We start from the raw sequence: 19,075 nt of genomic DNA, 5'->3' as shown, positions 1-19,075 counted from the left end.
TCTCCACTGCTTTCCCTGTGCTTCTCTGCTCCTGGGAAGCGTGTCTCTGGTCCAGCCCATCCTCAAGTGTGTGTGGGAATTAAGCCCTGCCTTCTGTGCATGGTCTTGTGAAGCTTTGCAGGTCCTTGTCTCTCAGACGCAAGGCCCCCCAGTCCTCTCCTCCATTTTGCATGTGGAGACTGGGGAGATGGAGATTCCCACTGAGTCTGCCCTGGAGGAGGAGAGACAGGGTGCCCTGGCCTGAAGAACATCTGATCCTTATCACTTATCACCGTGAATACGTTTGACCTTTATGCTCTTGTAAAGCAGCAGGTCGGCCTTACGGTGCCTTCTAAAGGTGAGGAAACCAAGAGGGGACGGGGCTTGTCCAAGGCCAACCCAGCTGTGGCCTCCCCAGCTCGGCCTTGGGGTCAAGTGGCCCTGTCACCTGGTGAGGGGCTGTCTGACGCTTCAAGGAACCAGCTGTCCCAATCCTCCTGACTCACTGGCCCTGCTTCTCCACCCGCAGGGAGCCGGCCGTGGTGAGCAATGGGGATGCCGTGGACACAGCTTTCTCTGGGGTCCGGCACTCCAGCTGGAGACGGAAGAGCTCCCGTCGCAGTAAGTCCACCGCACCCCCCCTACCGCCCGCCCCCCAGGTCTCAGCCCCAGGAAGTTTGGGTCAGGATAGCCTCCCCTTCTCTAGGCTGAGAGAGCTGATGTGGGCTCATGCGAGCCGAGGGGTTGCCCTTGCTGCATGGCTGCTGTGGGCTTGGTGGCAGCTCTGAGGTGGACTGGCCACTGCCCACCCTTGAGAGTTGCCCCCCTTTGCCACCTGATGTGAGTCGTGATCCAGGAGTAGATCACACATTCAGCTGCTCATCTGTCCCCCCAATACTTCCAAAGCTCCTACAGCGGGCCAGGGTGATCTGGGTGGTGGGTGTACACTGGTGACCAAGACGAGGCCCTTCTGGCAGCAGAACCAGACAACGTAGGCGGGCGGTTACCATGCAGAGAGCAGGCGCTAGGATGGGGAGGTGGGGTTGGGAGGCCCACGAGTCCTGAGGTAGAGAGTGAAACAGCAGGGCTCCGGGCACGAGTGTCTAGGCTGAGAGGGCAACCTGTGCTGGAGCCCAAGGGCGAGGGGATGCCTGGCACCTCGGAAGCAGTGAGCTGTGGTGTGGTGGAGGGGCGGGTCTAAGGGGTGAGCAGGGCCAGGTGAGGCTGCCATCTCCCCAGTTCCTCCCAGAGTGTGTGTGGGGTGCCCCCGGAGGCCGTGCTTTCCCAAAAGTGACAGTGAGCCATAAGAGGCCAAGGCGAAGCCATGAGACCACGTCTGCACTTCAGTCCCATCACTGATGCTCCGAGACAAGGTGGTGGGCTGGAGGCTGTCCAGGGGAGGGAGGCTGATGGCTGGAGCCAGGGACCTGGAGAGAGGTGGGCAGGTCTGAGCCATGTGGGAGGCAGAATCTGTGTCGGTGGGGAGGGGGCGGTGAGGCTCCTATAGGGCTCTGGGGGCCCTGGGACCGCAGGGAGCAACGCAGTTAGGAACAGGGACTTCAGAGTCCATCTGGTCCTCTGTCTTCCTGGAAGGCCTGTGGGGTGAGGACAGGCTACCATCAGGGGTGGGGACTGGTTTCCCAAACCTTCGCTCTGCGGGGGCCACATGCCCCTAGAGAGGGCAGAGATTGGGCACACAGTTATGGGGGGGAGACCTCTTTAAATATTCCAGCTCAGGAGCTGCTAACATGGGCAGGATGTGCTCTCTGCCCCGCTCATAGCACACCCAGCAAAATGTTAGGGGAGTGATGTGCTCATTTGCAGAATTTTTTACCAATCAGGGCCCCGCTGGCTGAGTTTTGGGGGACTCTCCTTAACCCCACTCTCCAAATCCATTCCCCCACTCCCTGCCGTGTCCTGTGCTCATTAGATATGGCTGCCTTGCCCTCCCCCCGCCTCTGGGTGGGGGGGGTGACTCCTTTTGGGGTAGTCCTGGGGGCCTGGGCGGCTGAAGAGGCTTCCGGGCCCTGGGGCACAGGTGCTGGGTTTGCTTCATGCTCCCTGCAGGTGCCATCAGTCAGAGGGGCAGGCCTGCAGGTGTCGGGGCGGCAGGGGGAATGTGCCGCAGTCAGTGGGAGGGCGCCTTGGAGGGGCTGGGGAGCGGGAAGAGGCAGCGGAAGCTGCGTCCTCTTAGAGCAGTGGCAGGCTAGGGCTCCCCAGGGGCTGGGCTGCAGGATGCTGGCCCAGATGAGCCGTGGGGGTGCGGGCGGGCGGGCGGGCGAAGCTGCCAACTGGTGCAGTCCTGCTGTCAGTCTGGCAGCCGCCCTGGGCCACCACAGCCTCCTTCGTGCTCTTTTCCTCTCCCTTCTCTCCCAGTCGACCGGTTTACTTTCCCCGCCCTGGAAGAAGATGTGATTTACGACGACGTCCCCTGCGAGAACCTGGACGCCCATCAACCCGGTAAAGCCTCTTTCAGGCGTCCCGCTTCTCTCCGGACAGAGGAGGGGTGGGAGGGGCGGCGGGAGGGCGGGGCCTGGGGAAGGTCTGTCCTTCCACTTCCTCCCCGGCCCCCACCCAGTCCATGGCCCCTCCTTCTTGCTTTCAAAAACCACGGCCGTCTTCCCGGGAGAGTCAGGAGATGGCTGAGGGCGTGGCCAGGCTGGGGCTAGGGCGGGGTTAGGGCTTCATGGGGCGGGGTTAGGGCTCCATGGGGAGGGGTTAGGGCTCCATGGGGAGGGGTTAACGCTTCAAGCGCAGGGATTAGGGCTTCAGGGGCAGACACATGCTGGGCTGTGGGTCCCCAGGCAAATCACTCACTTTTCCAAGCCTCCATTCCTCCTGAAAATGGGTTAATAGTCCAGACTTGCTGAATGGTGAAGCAGAGAAAGCCTGGGAAAGCCTGGGCCCTGCTGGGGAGATTGGGGCCGCAGAGGAGAAACAGGGTGGAGGAGGGTGAGTGCTGCTGGAACTGGGCCCACATACTCACCTGGCTGGAAGGAGGACTACCCAGGGACGAGGGATATTTAATATCCGTTCACAGTAAGAGCCGTCTTTGCTTAAACACGTTTTGCCAGCTGCTCTTCATGGTTTATCTCCGGTAAATGCTTTGAAACTTTGACTTAGGGTATTACTTCCTTATTCTTCAGAGGAGGAAACTGTAGAGGCAGAGCTGGGATTCGAACCTGGGTCATTCTGACTCCAAGTCCAGTGCTCTGCTCCTCCCCTCCCAAAAGGACTTGGGTGGCATTTTATGAAAGATGAAACGCATTTGCTTCCCCTATTCAGTCAACCCTGTGAGGTTGGTAGGGCAGGGCCTATGGCTCCAGTTGACAGTCACATCAGAGAGGTTAAGCCACCAGTCCCAGATCACACAGCCAGAATTTGAATAGACATCTGCTGGACTCTGCTTTTTCTACAACACTGTTCTTCTGCCTGTCTTCAGGGGCTCCCCGTCTAGTGGGGGAAACAGCCCCTGCATTTGTGGAGCTCCTGGTCTGACAGGGGCGACCGTAACCATCCTGGGGCAGCATATAGTCCAACGGGAGAGACATACAGACAACATGATGAGGCCCGACGTTTCCCCAGGGGCACACTCCTGACACCTGTCCCAGGAGCAGGGCGGGTGGGCCCGTGATCCACCCATCCATCTAACAAGCCCTGGAGGAGCCTGGAACCCATTCCTGCTTGTAGCTCATGTGAATCCGGGAGAGTGGGAAAGGGTGGCTGGATGAAGGTCCCAGAGCCAGGAGATCGGAGTGGCCTGAGGCCATTATTTGACCGCTTTGGGCTGTTCTCCCTCCTGAATCCAATGAAGCCACTAATCACTTGGTCACAGTCTTCACTGGGCACCCTCGAGTCCCCAGGGTGTGGAGATATGGCATGTCCTGTGGTTTACCCTGAGGTGGGCAAGAGCAGGTGGTCTGGGAGCCAGTTGAGCCTGCCGACTGAGGACCAGGACTCCTGCCCTGAGACCCCCCACTCTCTCTCGGGGCTGTGGGAGGGTTGAGTCGGCGAGGCTGGGCCCAGCCCTCAGCAGGTGCACCCCACAAGGAGCGCTGTGAACATCACACCTGCCAGGGCCCCGCACTGACCCACACGGCCTGTGGGCTCAGCCGGCGCTCAGTGTGGAGGTTGTCCACTGAGGTGCAGGCCGCACAGGCCAGTGGACCCACACAGCCTCGGACTTTCATCCCGGCTCTGCCATTAATTAGGGCACAGCGCTCTGTGCTCTGGGCCTTGGCTTCTTCGTATGAAATCAGAATATCGTCCTGACCTCACAGGACTTTGGGGAGGGTCACGCTGCAAAACTTCTGGTTAAATCTCTCTGGCCTCAGTCGATGCATCTGTAAAACTGGGCAATGCTCGCTTCCTCCTTGGGTTGTGGGGAGGATGCCGTGAGATAGTTGATGTAGAGCACTGAGTGGGTGGTGGTAAGTGCTTCGAAAGGGGAGCCATGTTCCTGAGCATTAGTGAAGCCCGTGGCCCCAGGAGACGGGGGGAGGGGGGGCAGTGGGGACCAGGCCACTGTTAGGCCTCTGAAGACTTAGGAATCTGGTGATGCTGTCTCCACTGGAGAGAGTATTTCTGGACGAGCCCAGGGGGTCGTCAGCACGGTGGTGCCTCTGTGGAAGGCAGCACGGTGAGTGGATGGAGCCCCCTCCCCGCTCATTGCCTGACTTCGGGCAAGCACACGTCTTCTCTGGGCCCCATTTTCTCATCTGTCTGATGGGAGGCGGTGATAGTTTCCGGCCCCACAGGGCTGCTGGGAGAATCTGGCATGTAGATTAGGTAGGCGGGGCCAGAAGTTAGGGGAAGTAGATGTCACGTGGTTCTTCCCCTGGGGCAGCCCCAAGAACTGGGCTCTGCCCCTTGACTCACGCACGGGTTGTGGGGCCTCCACTGCAGTAATAGGACAGTCAGCCCAGCCTTGTGAAGGTCACAGCCTGGTCACCAGCTGCTCTACTCCCTGCAGGTGTTAGTCACTATCATCTTTTGCTGAAAAATAACCCCATGCTTCCTCCTGATCCTGGGACCTGAGTCTCCAGCTAAGCCCCAGTGTGTCTGTTTTGCTCTTTGGCTGAAAATCTTCCCCGACCCCTCACCCGCCCGGCTTTCCCGTGCGGGGGAGGTGGAGGCTTGGGGTCAGTGTGGAGACCTTCAAGCCCACCCAGAGCCCCCGCGAGTAAGGATCAGCTGCTCTTTGGTGAGCGCCTGCCATGTGCCAGGCTCTTGGCTAAGAGCTTTCTGTGCAAATATTATATTTACTCCACCTTTCAGCTTATTATCCTCATTTTGTAGAGAGGGCTCCAATAACCAAAGTTCTCTGCTCTTTAGAATGCGTGGTTTCTGAGCAGATTTTTTTTTTTTAAACGCTTCTCAGTGCCATATTTTGTCTGTGTTAACGAAAAGCATTTTCACCTTCGTGCACTTTTTTGGAGTCTGCCCTTACTTTTGTGAGGCCTGCAGTTCAGTTATTCTCCAGGTAACAGCCCAGGAAGTGAAGCTCAGAGGTGAAGGTGAGGCCGAGAGCTCCCAGAGGTAGAGCTGGGGCCAGGGCTGGGACCCTGTGTTCTTGGCCCGGGAAACTGGCTTTCCCACCTCAGTCTAGAAACAGCATCTCAAACCCGAGTTGACAGGGACCCCCAAGAGTGCCCGGCCCTGGTGGCACCTGTCCCTCCAGGCCAGTGGACTGTCAGGTCTCTGTCCCCCAGTTTCCCGTTCAAGGCATTTCCTGTGGGGCCGGGGAAGAAAAGGGAACATTCCTGGACGCTGGGCCAGGCGCGCCCCCTACTGGACCATCCTGGACCCTCACGGGGAACTCAGATTTGGGGTGAGGGATCTGAGTCATTCAATGCCCCGGACCATCTTCATTTTCCCCCCTAGCATGCTGAGGCCAGAGCTGAGGGCCTGAGTCAGGGCTTGGTCTTAGAGCTTCTCTTTTCCTCTAAAAAATGCCACAGAAGGGCTTCCCCGGTGGCGCAGTGGTTGAGAGTCCGCCTGCCGATGCAGGGGACACGGGTTCGTGCCCCGGTCCGGGAAGATCCCACATGCCGCGGAGCTGCTGGGCCCGTGAGCCACGGCCGCTGAGCCTGCGCGTCCGGAGGCCTGTGCTCCGCAACAGGAGAGGCCACAACAGTGAGAGGCCCGTGTACTGCAAAAAAAAAAAAAAAAAAAGAAAAAGCCACAGAAGCCCCAAATGAGCATTCCGATCCTAGCAAGGTGATGTGGATAGGGGAAGTTGTTGAGCAGGTTGTGTGCCAGGCACATTTCTTGTGCTTCTCTGCATTTTTCACGTCCTCCTCACTCCGCGGGGTGGATGTCGTCTTCTCACTGCCTCCTGCTTATGGACCAGGACGTGGAGCTGAAGGTCCACCTTGACACACGCCCCCGCCTGCCCGCCTGGGTTCAGAAATTGGGGCTGGTGGGCTTGGCCTCAGGGCCTCAGCTCACCAGCCCTGTCTCTTGGCCAGCAGGGGCAGAGAGGAAGCTGCTCTACGAGGATGTGCGCCGGGACGGGGCACCCCGGGAGACGGAGGACCTAGGCTGGAGCTCCAGTGAGTTTGAGAGCTACAGCGAGGACTCCGGGGAGGAGGCCAAGCCGGAGGCGGAACCCGCCAAGCACCGAGTGTCCTTCCAGCCCAAGGTGAGGGGGATGGCGTCTCTCACCCCAGCCAAGGCACCTGCGAGTGGGGTGGTGAGGGCCAGGCCTGAGACTCGTACCTAAACCTCAGTGATTCCCAGGGATATATGGTGAGAGAGGGAGAAGTGGCCCATGTAATCCCGAGACAGGAAGTGACCCACCCGCATTGCTGATTGGCCGTGGAGAGCCCTAAACCTAGGATGGGCGTGGTTAGTGCCTGGCACAGGTGTTGCCCCTGCTCCAGGCCTGTGGCAGACCCGGCAATTGATGACGATGCTCACGGGCTCAGATCTGGCTTCAGAATCCTCCTGAACACAGTGCTTGGGCGGCCTAACTAAGTGATTACAGTGGACACATGGATCAAGTCAGCTTGATCTCCCTGCCTCACAGCATGCTTCTCAGATCGATCTGAGACCCCCACAACCCTCTGCTCTGGGGAGGTGAGCAAGCGGGCTAAGTCAGAGGCGCCCGGGAGGCTTCTTTCCAGAGCCTTTCAAGGGGCCATCCATGCGTTGATTGCTTCCAGTGTTTCTGCCTGGAACAGAGTTCATTCTGCTGATTTCATGGAAGGAGCCACGGAAGCCAAGAGGAGGATGGATTGTTTGGTTCCTCCTTTGCTGTGACAGCCTTGCCTGTCCCATGTGTTCTCTAGAAGCCACCAGAAGGCAGGTTCTATCCATGCCGAGATTTGGGATTGAATGGGAGCAGCCTCTTAGAGACAGGCCCTGCCCGACCAGAGGTGACTGGGTCTCTGTAAGGGTCCTTTTGAAAAGACACAGGCAGGCAAGTGGGCTCAACCTGTCAGCGAGTCCTGCCTGCAGGCGGGGCAGGGACCAGGCAGGGGCCCCAGGCCCAGGCTGGATTACAGGGGCCTCCAACTCCCAAGTTTTTCTGAGTGCCTCCTGCCCCTTTCTGAGTTTGGGGATCCCTTCTGGGAGAGGGGCACGGGCCAGAGCAGCGCCTACGCCTAAGAGTCTTCAGACAGACTTTACTCAGATGAAGGAAGCCTGGGGGCTGAGCAGGTCTCTCCTGAACCCCTGCTCTCCTCTCGGCTGGGCCCCCATGGGCGGCGCCACGGAAAACAGCCTTGACCTCCTGCTAGCAAAAAAAGTTAAGCATCTCTGACACCTACTCTGTGCCCAGTCCACATGTTAGGGTGTGAGTTGGGGTATAGGGAGACTGGAAGACCCAGCCCAGGCTTGGGGAACCTTTGTGGTCTAGGAGGAGACACCGAATGTGAAACGCTTTGTCAGAAATGAAGAAAACATGCCTTTCTGTGAACACAAGCCCGTGTACGTATGGCCGCCTGCCCGACACAGGTGGGATTTGATGGGCCTAATCACAGGAGGCTTCCTTCAAAGAGAGGCGGGTTGGGAGCTGGGGTGCAGAAGCCAGAGGAGATGGGAAAGATTCCTCCCCCAGTTGGAGGAATGACCCAGGCAAAAGCCCAGGAACAGGCCTCTTCCTGCTTCTGTCCTTAGAAGGGGCAGCATGCTCTAGTTTAGGGGAGAGAGGGGGCTTTGGTTATGAAGGCTCCACACGCCCTGGGTAGCCTCTGCGTAGCGGGGGCGGGACTCATGTGTCCCAGCCCTCCTCTGGAGGGTGTGAGCAGGTGGGACTCCAGGCCTGGGCCAGCCCTTGTTCTCAGCCTCTGACTGTCCCACCTAATCTCCCACGGCCACTTCCCCAGCCCCGTGCCTTCTTGCTGGGGACCAAGAGGGAACTGTCAGCACCTCTCAGGGCAGGACGCGTGGGGATGCTGAGTTCGGGCTCTCCCATGGTGGTCCTCAGACTTGCACAGGCATCAGGATCATGTGGGTAGTTGGTTGAAATCGCAGATGTCGTGGCCTCGCTCCCAGGTTCGGGGTTTGGGTGGGGCCTGGCAATCTGCTTTTTAACAGCGCTCTGTCCTCCAGGGATGCAAGGGCCCCACAGAGCACTCTGAGAAATGCTGGGCGGGCCCTCACCTTGGCCTGGCCCCAGGGGTGGGGGTCTCTGGGGGCTGCCCCTGGGCTTGTGTCCCGCACACCCTCAAGCTGGGGGCTTGGGACTCTTCCTCAGCAGACAGACGACGTGCAGAGTTCTTGGAATTTCTGACCATGAGGACTTTTCTCCGGCCATGGGCCCAGGCCCGCCTGTTCCCTGAACAGCAGGCTTCCAGGGATTGTAGGGGGGTATTTCTTCTGACACCCACCTCTGCCTGGGAACTGCCCCACCACAGCCCCACCTGCAGGGCTTTGCCCTCCTGAGCTGCTTGGGGCGCATCTGCTCCTATGCGTCGTGCTGCAGCCGCTGCATGTTTCCGGTGCCGCCGCTGCTTGCCTGTATGTAGTTTGTGCTGTGGCGCGTCAGGCAGCAGAGATCTGGGCAGAGTCGGGTCCTGTCCTTAGAGTCTAACAGGAGCCTGGTACCCTGTGCAGCTGCAAAAGAACTAGTGGAGCCCCTCCTGTAGGTGTCTGGCCAAGCCAGCCCTCAGTGGGCTGATTTTTGCCAAAGAAAATGACCGAGGCTCTGCAGAGGGACCTCCTTAGGAGCCCTTGACCCAGATGTGACCGGGAGCCTGATCCTGATTAATGAGGGCCTGCTGGTTGCCCCCCATGGTCAGTGGGAGGTTTTTACTTTTTTTTCCCAGCTGTGAAACGGGCTCCACTGAACCTGTCCACTTTCTGATTGTGATCTCTTCATAATGAAGGTGACCGTGATCCAGTTGGCCAGGGGCCTGGGCAGCAATGCCAGCTCTGACCTCAGCTGGTTGACTCTGATCTGGCTAATTCTGCAGTTCACCTTCGAATCTAGTTCTTCGGACCCTGAGAGAGGCAGAGGCCCAGGTCCTTTATGATTTATCATGTCAGTCCTGTTTATAGATGAAACAGGACTCCAGTTTTCTGGGGAGTCTGAGTAGCTCTCAGAAGGATGCCGTCCTGCTACTTCTTTGTATAACGATAGTAAGCATTTGCCCAGTGTGGCACAGCTGGCAGAGCAGTTTCATCTGTTGTTCCTAATACCCTAGAGTGGTTGGTATTACTTGCTTTAAGAGTCTCATTTTGTTGATCAGAGAACCTAAGTGACAGAAGCTCAGAGAGGTTAAATGATGTGGTGAGGGCCACACAGCAAGTAGGTGGTAGAACCGTAGCTCAACATCACATAGGATTGGAAAGGAAGTACCTTGTCCATCCGTTCATCCCTCCATCCGTCCATCCATCCATCCATCCAGTCAACTGTCCATCCATTCAACAAATATTGAGCGTTTATTATTTGAAAGATAGTCTAATATCTAAAAAAGCTTCCATTTTTTTGAACACTCACTGAGCTCTGGGGTTTACATGCTTTGTCCATTTCACCTTCTCAGTGATACTATGAGGTAGTTATTATTATGGCTACTTTACCAGTGAGGAAGCTGTCACTCAGAGAGGGAAGGAGACTTTTCCAGCTAGTACGCGGGGAGCAGTGCTTTGAATGTAGGCCCACCTGCCTCTAAGCTCGTGCTTTTGATTCCTCTGCTTGTCTACTTTTCTACAAGTAATCCCAGTCATGGTCTTCTCTATATTTTACCAAATGTCACAATTGCTCCTACAGTTCATGCATTTGAATGTCTGTCTGTGTGTCCATTTATCTGTCCGTCTTCCCAGATAGTATGTAAGCCAGCCACCTACCCCTCCATCCCGTTGCCCACCCATCATCCCTCCCTCCCTCTGTTCCTCCAGTGGTGTGCTCGAGCCAGCTCAAACTAGCTCACAAGAACCCAAGAACCAATTGTGCACATCCCTTTACAACTTCACACTCAGTGATGTCACATTGGTAGTCTGAAATTGGCTGTGGTGGGCGTGTCCACGCCGTGGAAATACTACAAGGCAGGGCTCTTTTTCCTGGAGAACCACTCGTTGAATATTTACCAGCACAGCACTGCTTCCAACCATCCATGTTTTTATTAATTCATCTGACTGTCTCTTCATCCCTCTACCCATTTGCCATCTGTACAGTCATCCAACTAAATGTATCCATTTGCTCACCCATCCATCCACTTATCTGTCTATCCATCCATCTATGAGCCTGTCCATCTACCCATCCGTCTATTGTCCATCCAACCATCCACCCCTCTCTGCATTCACCCACCTTTCTGCATTGCATTTGCCCACTCATCCATTTATCCCCTTGCCCACCCATTCCACCCATCCGTCCACCTGCCATTCATCCATCTCGGAAACTTGCCAAGAGCCTCTTATGTCGAGAGCCGCATGCTGGGCTCCTGGGATGGGGAGATGACCGAGACACAGTCCTTGTCCTCTGAGCACTGGGAGGGGGCCTGGGCTGTTCCCCTCCCACCTCTGCTCCCCCACAGCTGCAGAGACCCAGCCCCCAACTGCCTGGCATATTGGGGTTGGATGCTGCTGGAGCTCATTCCAGGCAGGGGCCTGGTGGTCCCCAGGTGCCCAATCCCACCCGCCCCGGGTTGTCTATCCACCACCTCACCTGAGTCTCCTTTTTACTCTGTTGCCGGTGTTTTGTCTCCTGCCCTCCCCGCCTGCTTCTCTCACCTGCTGTCCTTCTGCCTGGCTGCTTGGGGGCTCCAGCTTTCTCCAGACCTGACTAGGCTAAAGGAGCGATGCGCCAGGACTAAGAGAGACATCTTGGCTTTAAGAGTTGGGGGGAGAGACATGCAGGAGCTGAAGCACAAGTACGATTATAAGGTATTGTCTGTCTGTCCCTCCAAGTCCTGGGGGCTCCCGGGGCCTTTCCTGCTGCTTCTGGGGCCGCAGGGGCGGGGCTGAGTCCCGGAGCTGCCTCGAGCCCTGGAACTTGGTGGCATCTTTCGTTGGCTTCGCGGGCTGATGCCAAAGGCTGGCTCGCTCCTGTCCATGTCCTCGCCTCTCTTTCTTCCCACCATCAACTGACACCTTAACCGTCGATAAGAATTCCTGTGTGGGCTCTCAAATTTTAGGGCCCTCAGAATCACCCGAGTGCTTTGAAAAATGCAGATTCCTGAGCTCCACCCCCAGAGAAGCTGATTCTACAGGTCTGGGCCGAGGCCTAGGAATCTATGAATTTGGTAACTATGGCAGGCGGGTTTGGGTTACACTTTGTTGGTGACATTGGACGTTCCTCTGCCTTGGAGCTGTTCAGAGAGGTCCGGGGTAAGGAGGCCAGTAGGAGAAACCGCAGTGCCTTCTTCTCAGATGGGACTCCGACCTCTGCATAAGGATGATGATATGGACAGCAGTAGTTTCCATTCATTGAGCACCTACTGTGTGCTGTGGGCTTTGGAGGCCTGCAGGCCTGGATTTGAATGCCAGCCCCACCACCTCCTCGCTGTGTGATCCTGGGCAGGCCTCTTGACCTCTCTGAGCTTCAGTTTCCTTGCCTGTGAAATGGCAGCATGAACAGTACCAGCCCCCAGGGTGGATGTGAGCTCAGAACCGTCAGGTGCTTAGGGCCGCGCCGGGCACAGCCTAAGAGTTCAGTGGATGGTGACCATTACTACCTGTGTGCCTGACCGTTTTCTCCCTGAGACGCCCTAGCAGGCCGCTGTCTTACTGCTGTCATTCAGCGTTAGTAAGGCCAGCAAGTGAGGCAACTGGCTGGTGGCCACACCAGCGGCCAGCGGCAGAACTGGGGTTCAAGCCTCGGTCTGTGCAAGCCAGAGCCTGCCCGCCCTCTATCCTGTAGCCCTGCCCATTTCCTCAGAACCGGAGGCCTCTCTGGAGGAGGCGGAGAGACCCTTTACAGTTTGCAAGACCCTTATACGGACACCCTCTGAGAGCCCTGTGACTGGAGGTGGGGGCAGATTTAACTTCTTAGGAAGCTGCGGCCCAGGGAGGAGCAGGGAGCACGTGGAGGGCGGCGTCGAGACCAGGGTGCTTTCCCCAGCCCGGCCCCTGAGTCGGCCCCCAGATCGGGCTCTGTCCTCAGTGCTGTGAGCCAGTGGAGGTGGCAGGTTGACCCAGGGACGCCTTCCAGGTGCTCACCTGTTGCTCTTTTTTGGCCCAGGAAGGGTCTCTGATGGTTCCCCCAAAGACCACTTTGGGGGTTCCTAGGACAACCCCCCTGACGGCTTTCTGCTGAGACAGGAACTGGGCTCCAGGACAGAGGTTTCCACTGTGGGGGTTATGACCCCCTCAGAGGAGGGTGAGCATCTTCGTACGGTTTCCGGGGTCTGGGGTCGAATGTCCCTCTCATTAGATTCTCACAGGTGTTTATGACAGCCCCACCCACCTCTCCAAAAGGCCAAGAACTGCTGCTCTAGAATCATACCATTGAGAGGCAGGGAGGGGCCCGGGACTTCCCTTTCCCCTGCTGGCTGTTGGCTGTTTCCAGAAAGTCATCTTGTTCCTGAAAAGTTACCACCCTGCCCCCAGCCTCAGCGCCCACTCAGTGTTCGGCAAGCCTTCCTGACCCAGACCCTTGAGAAGTGCCCGGGCCCTTATGCTGGGGACCAGGGCGGGTGTTTGGAGGAAGGTGATAGAGAGAGCAGAGACCAGGGACCCCCAGATGAGTGCTTCCCACCTTTAGCAGAGAGCTTCAGGGAGAAGGGGCTTTCCTAGAACTGTACCGTCCATTATGATAGCCACCCAGCTCTTTACATCTAAGTTAATTAAAATTAAAGATCACCAGGACTCGGGGTGCTCAGTCACACCCGCCAGCTCTCAGGTGCCCAGTGGCGACGTGTGGCTGGCCGTTGCTACGTTGGACAGCGCAGACAGGGAACATTTCCAACCATGTGGAAACTTCTAGCACTGGCTGTACGTCAGGGAAGCTTCCAGGACTGGGCCAGGGGCTGAGGGGACAAAGCAGTGAGTTAGGGGACGGCAGCTCTGTTTGCAGGCCCAAGGTGCCGCTTCCCCGTCCTGGGCCTGCCTCCGCCCGCGCCCTGTGTCTGCTTCGCTCGCTGCGCCTGTGCCCACGGGTCCTCCCCACCTGAGGGAAGCTGCGCCCGGCTCCGTGGAGGCAGCAGCCTCCCCCTTGTTCCTGGGCAGAGGCTTAGTAAGAAACCCGGCTATTTGGTGGGGCCGGGGTTCCACTGATGGGATGGGGTTGCTCCCCTCCTTTTATACTTGCTCCTAAAGTAAGCTTGGGCATCTGTGCAGCTCCTTTTACTGTCCAGCGTGCTTTCCCAGACCCTGTTTAGTCCTCACAGGCTCTGGCGGGTCTCAGGGAGGAAACTGAGGCTCAGTGAGGTTAAGGGTCTTGTCCAGAGTCACGCGGGTGAGGAGCGGTAGGGCTGGGATCTGAACCAGGCCTAGGACTCCAGGCCTCCAGACTTTTCCCCAGTGTCACACCATGTCCTTAATTTGACACCCAAGGGGAAAAAATTGGGTTAGTAAAGAGGGTTCCCCCTGGAAGGTCCCCCAGGGCATGAATGCCCTTCCAGCCCTTCCCAGGAGGTCTCGGGGTGGCACTGCCCTGCTGTCTTTCTTGGCCTCTGCTGCCACCTCCCTGGGAGGCAGTGGGCTCCGGGGTCCTCATGTTTGTAGCCCCGGCCGGGAGGCCTGGATAGGGCCGGTGGCCCTTGGTGGCAGATGTCGCAAGGCCTCCTTCCGCTTCTCTGATGAGCCCCCCTGCCTTTGCTCAGATGACCCAGCTCATGAAGGCCGCCAAGAGCGGGACCAAGGACGGGCTGGAGAAGACGAGGATCGCAGTCATGCGCAAAGTGTCCTTTCTGCACAGGAAGGACGTCCTCGGTGAGGAGCTGCGGGCCGGGCCAGGGGCGGGCTCAGTCTCGGCAGGGGTGGGTGGGCGAGGTCACTGCGTGTCCGGGCTCCTCTGGCGGTGGGGTTTGGGGACTGATCCCCAAGTGTGCCAGCTTGTGTCCCGGCCTGTGGCAGGTGGACCCCATCTCTTCCGGGAAATGTGGGCCTCTCCCTTCAGCATCCCTGCCCTGGTCTCTGTCGTGGCCTCCTTGGCCTCTTGCCTCCCATGCTCACCTGACCTCATCTTTGAACGCGCCTGTTCATTCCCTTCTTTATCCATGCACCTGTTTCTCCACCAGCCGACATTTATTGAGAACCTACTAAGTGCCATGCCCCGTGCTGGGTGCAGGGACACCAAGATGAGTCAGGCAGTATTGCCTGCAGGAGCACGTGGGACAGTACGGAGACAGGCATGCAAACAGGAAATGACCAGCCGCATGGTGGGCTGCCACGGTGGGAGCGTGGGGGAAGTGAGCGTGGAATGCGCGAATGAAAGGTCAGGGAAGGGCTGAGAGCAGAAGGAGAAGGGGACCCAGGTCCATCAGGCCAGGGAACGGGGCAGGGAGTGGGTGCTCTGGGCAGAGGAGCCAGCATGTCAACGGTCCGGAGGTGGGAAGGTATGAGACGTTCAAGAAGTGATTTTCACGATGGTCATCGTTTATGGAGTGTCTGTTGTGTGCCAGGCACTCTCTGAAGAGCTTTACAGTTTCTCATTTAATACTTATAAACACCAGACAGGGACAGAGGACTGTCTTGTTCCCATTTGGAGATGGGGGAACAGGCACAGAGTGGTTCAGTGTCTCGCCTGGGGACACACAGGCGTGGAGGGGATGGAAGAGGCTTCCTCTGGCTGGAGTGAGGGCAGGGGTGAGAGATCAGGGCCCCGTTAGCACAGGCATTCAAGCCAGGGAGGACTTTGAGGCTCTGCACCCTCTTGAAATCTATGTATTTTCCCCTCTCTGTGCCTCAGTTTCCTCATCTGTACAATGGGGCTAATCTGGCATCTGTCTCAGGGGGCTTTGGTGAGGATGACCGAGTAGTAGTACATGGAAAGAGCCCAGCACAGCTCCTGACCGCTGTGTGGCAGGTGTTATTCCCGGTGGCAGCCACAAAAAGGAGGTGTTTGGTGCTGGGACAGCATCTTGCTGATCTGGATCTGATCCTGGTTCCACGGCCTCCTGGCTGTGTGACCTTGCCCACTTCTTCCCCTCTTGGACTGCCAGGTTCCTCGTCTGTGAAGCGGGTTTAATTAACCCCACCACTGCATATACTTGATTCAGCGCCAAACTTTTGGGGAAGCCCTACCCCCCGACGAGGGAGGGGACGATGGGCTGAGGAGCCATTCCGAACTTGGAGTGGCCTGGAGAACGGACAGGCTGGACATGCTGGCTGGCTGGGAACTCTTCCTGGTCACCCTCCCTATCCCCAGGCCAGCCGGGCGGCCAGCAGGCTCCCTCCCCACCCTGCCTGTTAGCCCGGAGCCTTTCCTAAAGCGACCCTCCCACCAGAGGCGTTATTAATAGCCACGGCAAGGCTCGAATCACCGGCCAAGAATGTTACCCAGTGGCGCATGGGGGAAGAGGAAGCCACGGGGCCAGCGGCTGGGGTGGGTGCGGAGTGATGCCCGGGGTGCCATGTGGGCCAGGCAGGAGGGCCGCCACCACCCCGACCCCCATACTGTCATCCACTGTCCTTCCTCCTCCTCCTCTTCTGTCTCCTGCTCAGGTAAGGCCCGTCTGCGTGTCCCTGTTCCCTCGGCCCCCGGGAGCCACCGCCACTTCTCTCTTCCCAGCTTCCCCTTAGCACCCGCTTCCTGCTGCCTGCGGCTGCCGGCACCAGGTTTCAGGGCCGCAAGCAGCGGGGTCCCGTCTCCCTGTGCCTGTGCCTGGAGCTCGTGGGGCGGGAGCCCTGCGAGGCCGGGTTACTGCGCTCCGCCTGACCTCCGCTCTCTCCACCCCGGCCTCTGTCTGTCTCGATCTGTCCTCTGAGGTCTACCCCGACTCATGTCTGCGTTCCCCTATTGGACAGCAGCTGGACTTTTTCCCCATTGGGTCTCTTTTTTTGAAAGATGAAAACACAAAGCCAAACAGCCCTGCTCTTCTCGGGGTTAACTTTCTTCCCCCTTTTTGGCAACCAGAAGAAAACTATTTTTAGTGTCTAGTGATGGGGACATGGGCGGCCTGGCCTTTGCCAGCCCAGAAGCGGGCGGGTCTGAGCGGGGACAGAGACTCCTGGCAGGGTGGATTCTGAGAGCCGAGCCCCTGCTGCGTGTTGCTTCCTACTCCCTTGCTCCATCCCTCCCTCACTTCTATTTCCGGGTGGACTGTTCTAGCAGAGTATAGCCAGGAGGCCAGTGAGTAGGCCCTAATCCTCTGTGGCCCCAGGAGCCGTTATCCCAGGACCCCGGTCTGTGGGGGGGAGGGTGGTTTCCAGCTCCTGGAGTTTGAGCAGGTGTGTCATCCTTGCCTTGCATGTGTCACCAGCCCATCTCACTTTCCAGGTGACTCGGAGGAGGAGGACATGGGGCTCCTGGAGGTCAGCGTTACGGACATCAAGCCCCCAGCCCCGGAGCTGGGCCCCATGCCAGACGGCCTGAGCCCACAGCAGGTTTGTGGGAGGGTGTCTTCAGGGGGAGGGATGGTGGGGACCCCAGCCTCCTACCTGGGACCATGCAGGTCTGGGTCTGGAAGGGGAGTTGATGATCAGGGGGCCCTTGACAGAGCCCCAGCTGGGTGGGGGACCTTCTGGGGTCTCTTCTCGACCTGCTGCACAGACTTTCCAAATTGGACCCTGCAGGTTCCATGCCATCATCCTGGGTGGCGGTGGGGCTGCATGTGGAGGTCTTGCTTCCCAGCCCTGCGGCAGCCAGAGTAGCTCCTGTGTAACTGGGTCAAACGAAGGTGTTTGAACAAAGGGCCCGCAGTCCCTTTCTGGGAAGCATCGAGCTAATACAGTTCAGGGAGGAGCCCTGGAGGTGCCCGGCCCCCCTCCCCCAATCCACCCACCTGTCATCAGTTCAGACCCCAGAGTCACCGCAGGCATCCCAGGAGCGGGGCTCTTCGGGCGATGTCTTCCTTCTCCAGAAGTGTCACATTGAGATCGGGGTGGCTGTGCTCTGGGACCTTCCTCGGCAGAGTCAGGTTTGAATTTTTCCCTGCTGGGGTTTTCTTAGCCATGAGGCAGAGGGAGAGACCCCTGCCTCCCTCTGGTCATGAGGGCTCTGAGCAAGACATGTCGGGGAAGCAAATGCAATGAGGGGGTTGGCTGGTTTGGAGTTGGCAGGAAATCCTGATGATGGGCCCCTTTTGAAAATCGGAGATACGGCCACACCTCTCGTCTTGGGAGTCCATCCGCCTCCTTCCTTCCTTCTTTCTCCTGCCTGGCCCCTGGCAACACTGAGGTGGTGACCCCCCTGCTCCCTCCCCTATGCAGTGAGTCACTGTCAGAGCCGTCAGAGCTCAGAGCCAGGCAGGACCCCGGGTTTCCAGCTCATAATCCGGGGTTCCCCTTTTTGATGTCGGTCGGGTCTGTCTCCTCGGGAGCCTTTTGCGTTTCTTGGATCAGCAATGTTAGTTACTCTAGGCCAGTGGCTCTCAACCAAGTTTATTTTGTCCCCCAGGGGACATTTGGCAATGTCTGGTGATGCTTCTGGTTGTCACAGCTTGAGGGGGGTCGGGTGCTACTGGAATCTGGTGGGTAGGGGCCAGGGACGCTGCTACACGTCCTACAGTGCACGGGACGGCCCCGAGCATCAGCATGCTGAGGTGGAGAACGCTGCTCTGGGAACACCTGGGAAACTGGGGATCGTTGACAAGGCATCCCGCTGTGGGGCAGCTTGAAGGACAGGGGCCACGGTCAGGCCTGGGCGCAGGCAGGGTGGTGGGAGGAGATGCAAAGATGTGCCAGAGGCAGGAGGGAGGAAACAGAGGGGAGCAGGGGAGATGGTGGTGGGTGCCTGGATCGATGTTCTCAGGATGGCTTTGGGGGCACAGTGGGGATCAGTCACCCTCCCAGCTCTGGGCCAAGGTGGATAGGCTCCCCCCTCGGACACCTCTCATGTGCGATACCTTTCATGAGCTCTGTCCCAGCTTTGCTGCACGCTAGAATCACCCGGGAAGCTTTAAAAAACACTGTTACTGAGGTTGCACCCCATAGCAATTCCTTCAGAATGTCTGGGGTGGGAGCCACATGATTCCAGTGAGTCCCGCCCCCCCCCCCCCCAGCCCGCATGCTGCTGTATCCAGGTGAGGGCTTCTTGACTGGGTGCTGGTCGGTCTGCACCTGAGAGATGCACTAATTATAGCTGAGGAGAGACAGGGAGGGCAAGAGGGAAGGATAAGGGGCTGGGACGTTTAGCTTGAAGTAGAGCCCACCTGGCGGGGACGGGAGAGAGACTGGTTAAGGATCGGGTCTGTAAGTGTCGGGAGCTGAGACTTCAATTTCATCTAAGAAAGAATTTTCTACTAAAGTTGTCCAAAGATGGAGGAGGCCGCCCGTCCCCATGGAGGAGAGTGGTGGTTTCCCATCCCTGGATGTGTGGGAGCAGAGACCAGGCAGGGGACTCGAGTCCCAGCGTCCCCTGCCCCCATGCTGCAGTCTGGGGAGCACGGGCATTTGTCTGGGGTTGGCAGGGCCTCTGGAAGGGAATGCTGGCCTGCCAGGCCCCAGTGGTCCAGGAGCAGCTCTGGGAAAGACGAGTTCCTTCTGTCCCGCGGCCGGCAGCTCCACTGGGCGTCATGACTCCTCGTCCCATCACCCGGGGCTCCGCACA

The 19,075-nt window shown here is 58.1% G+C and overlaps 1 protein-coding gene and 1 long non-coding RNA gene across 17 annotated transcripts in view; one reads left to right on the top strand and one right to left on the bottom strand.

Annotated features, from left to right (window-relative positions):
* ARHGEF10L (Rho guanine nucleotide exchange factor 10 like) overlaps positions 1-19,075 on the top strand; it is a 139,399-nt gene that overhangs the window by 47,542 nt on the left and 72,782 nt on the right. For 15 of the 16 annotated variants that reach the window (XR_016388797.1, XM_089900138.1, XM_089900148.1 and 12 more), the window contains 6 exons: positions 509-600; positions 2,356-2,439; positions 6,450-6,622; positions 11,191-11,307; positions 14,187-14,295; positions 16,805-16,911. Coding sequence is in view for 15 of the 16 variants with exons in the window: in XM_089900138.1 (XP_089756264.1) it covers positions 509-600; positions 2,356-2,439; positions 6,450-6,622; positions 11,191-11,307; positions 14,187-14,295; positions 16,805-16,911 (682 nt within the window). In the remaining variant the exon portion in view is untranslated. Of the gene's footprint in view, positions 1-508; positions 601-2,355; positions 2,440-6,449; positions 6,623-11,190; positions 11,308-14,186; positions 14,296-14,326; positions 16,030-16,804; positions 16,912-19,075 lie in introns of those variants that run through there. The other variant, XM_030763898.2, reaches the window with a different exon arrangement.
* On the bottom strand, positions 14,941-17,662 carry LOC111163417 (uncharacterized). The gene is made up of 3 exons (XR_002641755.3): positions 17,310-17,662; positions 16,966-17,189; positions 14,941-15,536 (listed from the first exon to the last, which is right to left on the bottom strand). It is a non-coding gene; the product is annotated as an uncharacterized LOC111163417 (long non-coding RNA).

The sequence above is a fragment of the Delphinapterus leucas genome, chromosome 1 (genome assembly GCF_059928025.1).
Source record: "Delphinapterus leucas isolate spDelLeu-1000000601 "Yukka" chromosome 1, BTC_Dleu_Yukka2, whole genome shotgun sequence".
Lineage (NCBI taxonomy): Eukaryota > Metazoa > Chordata > Mammalia > Artiodactyla > Monodontidae > Delphinapterus > Delphinapterus leucas.
The sequence above is the reverse complement of the archived record's forward strand: the minus strand, read 5'-3'. Positions and strand labels throughout refer to the sequence as shown.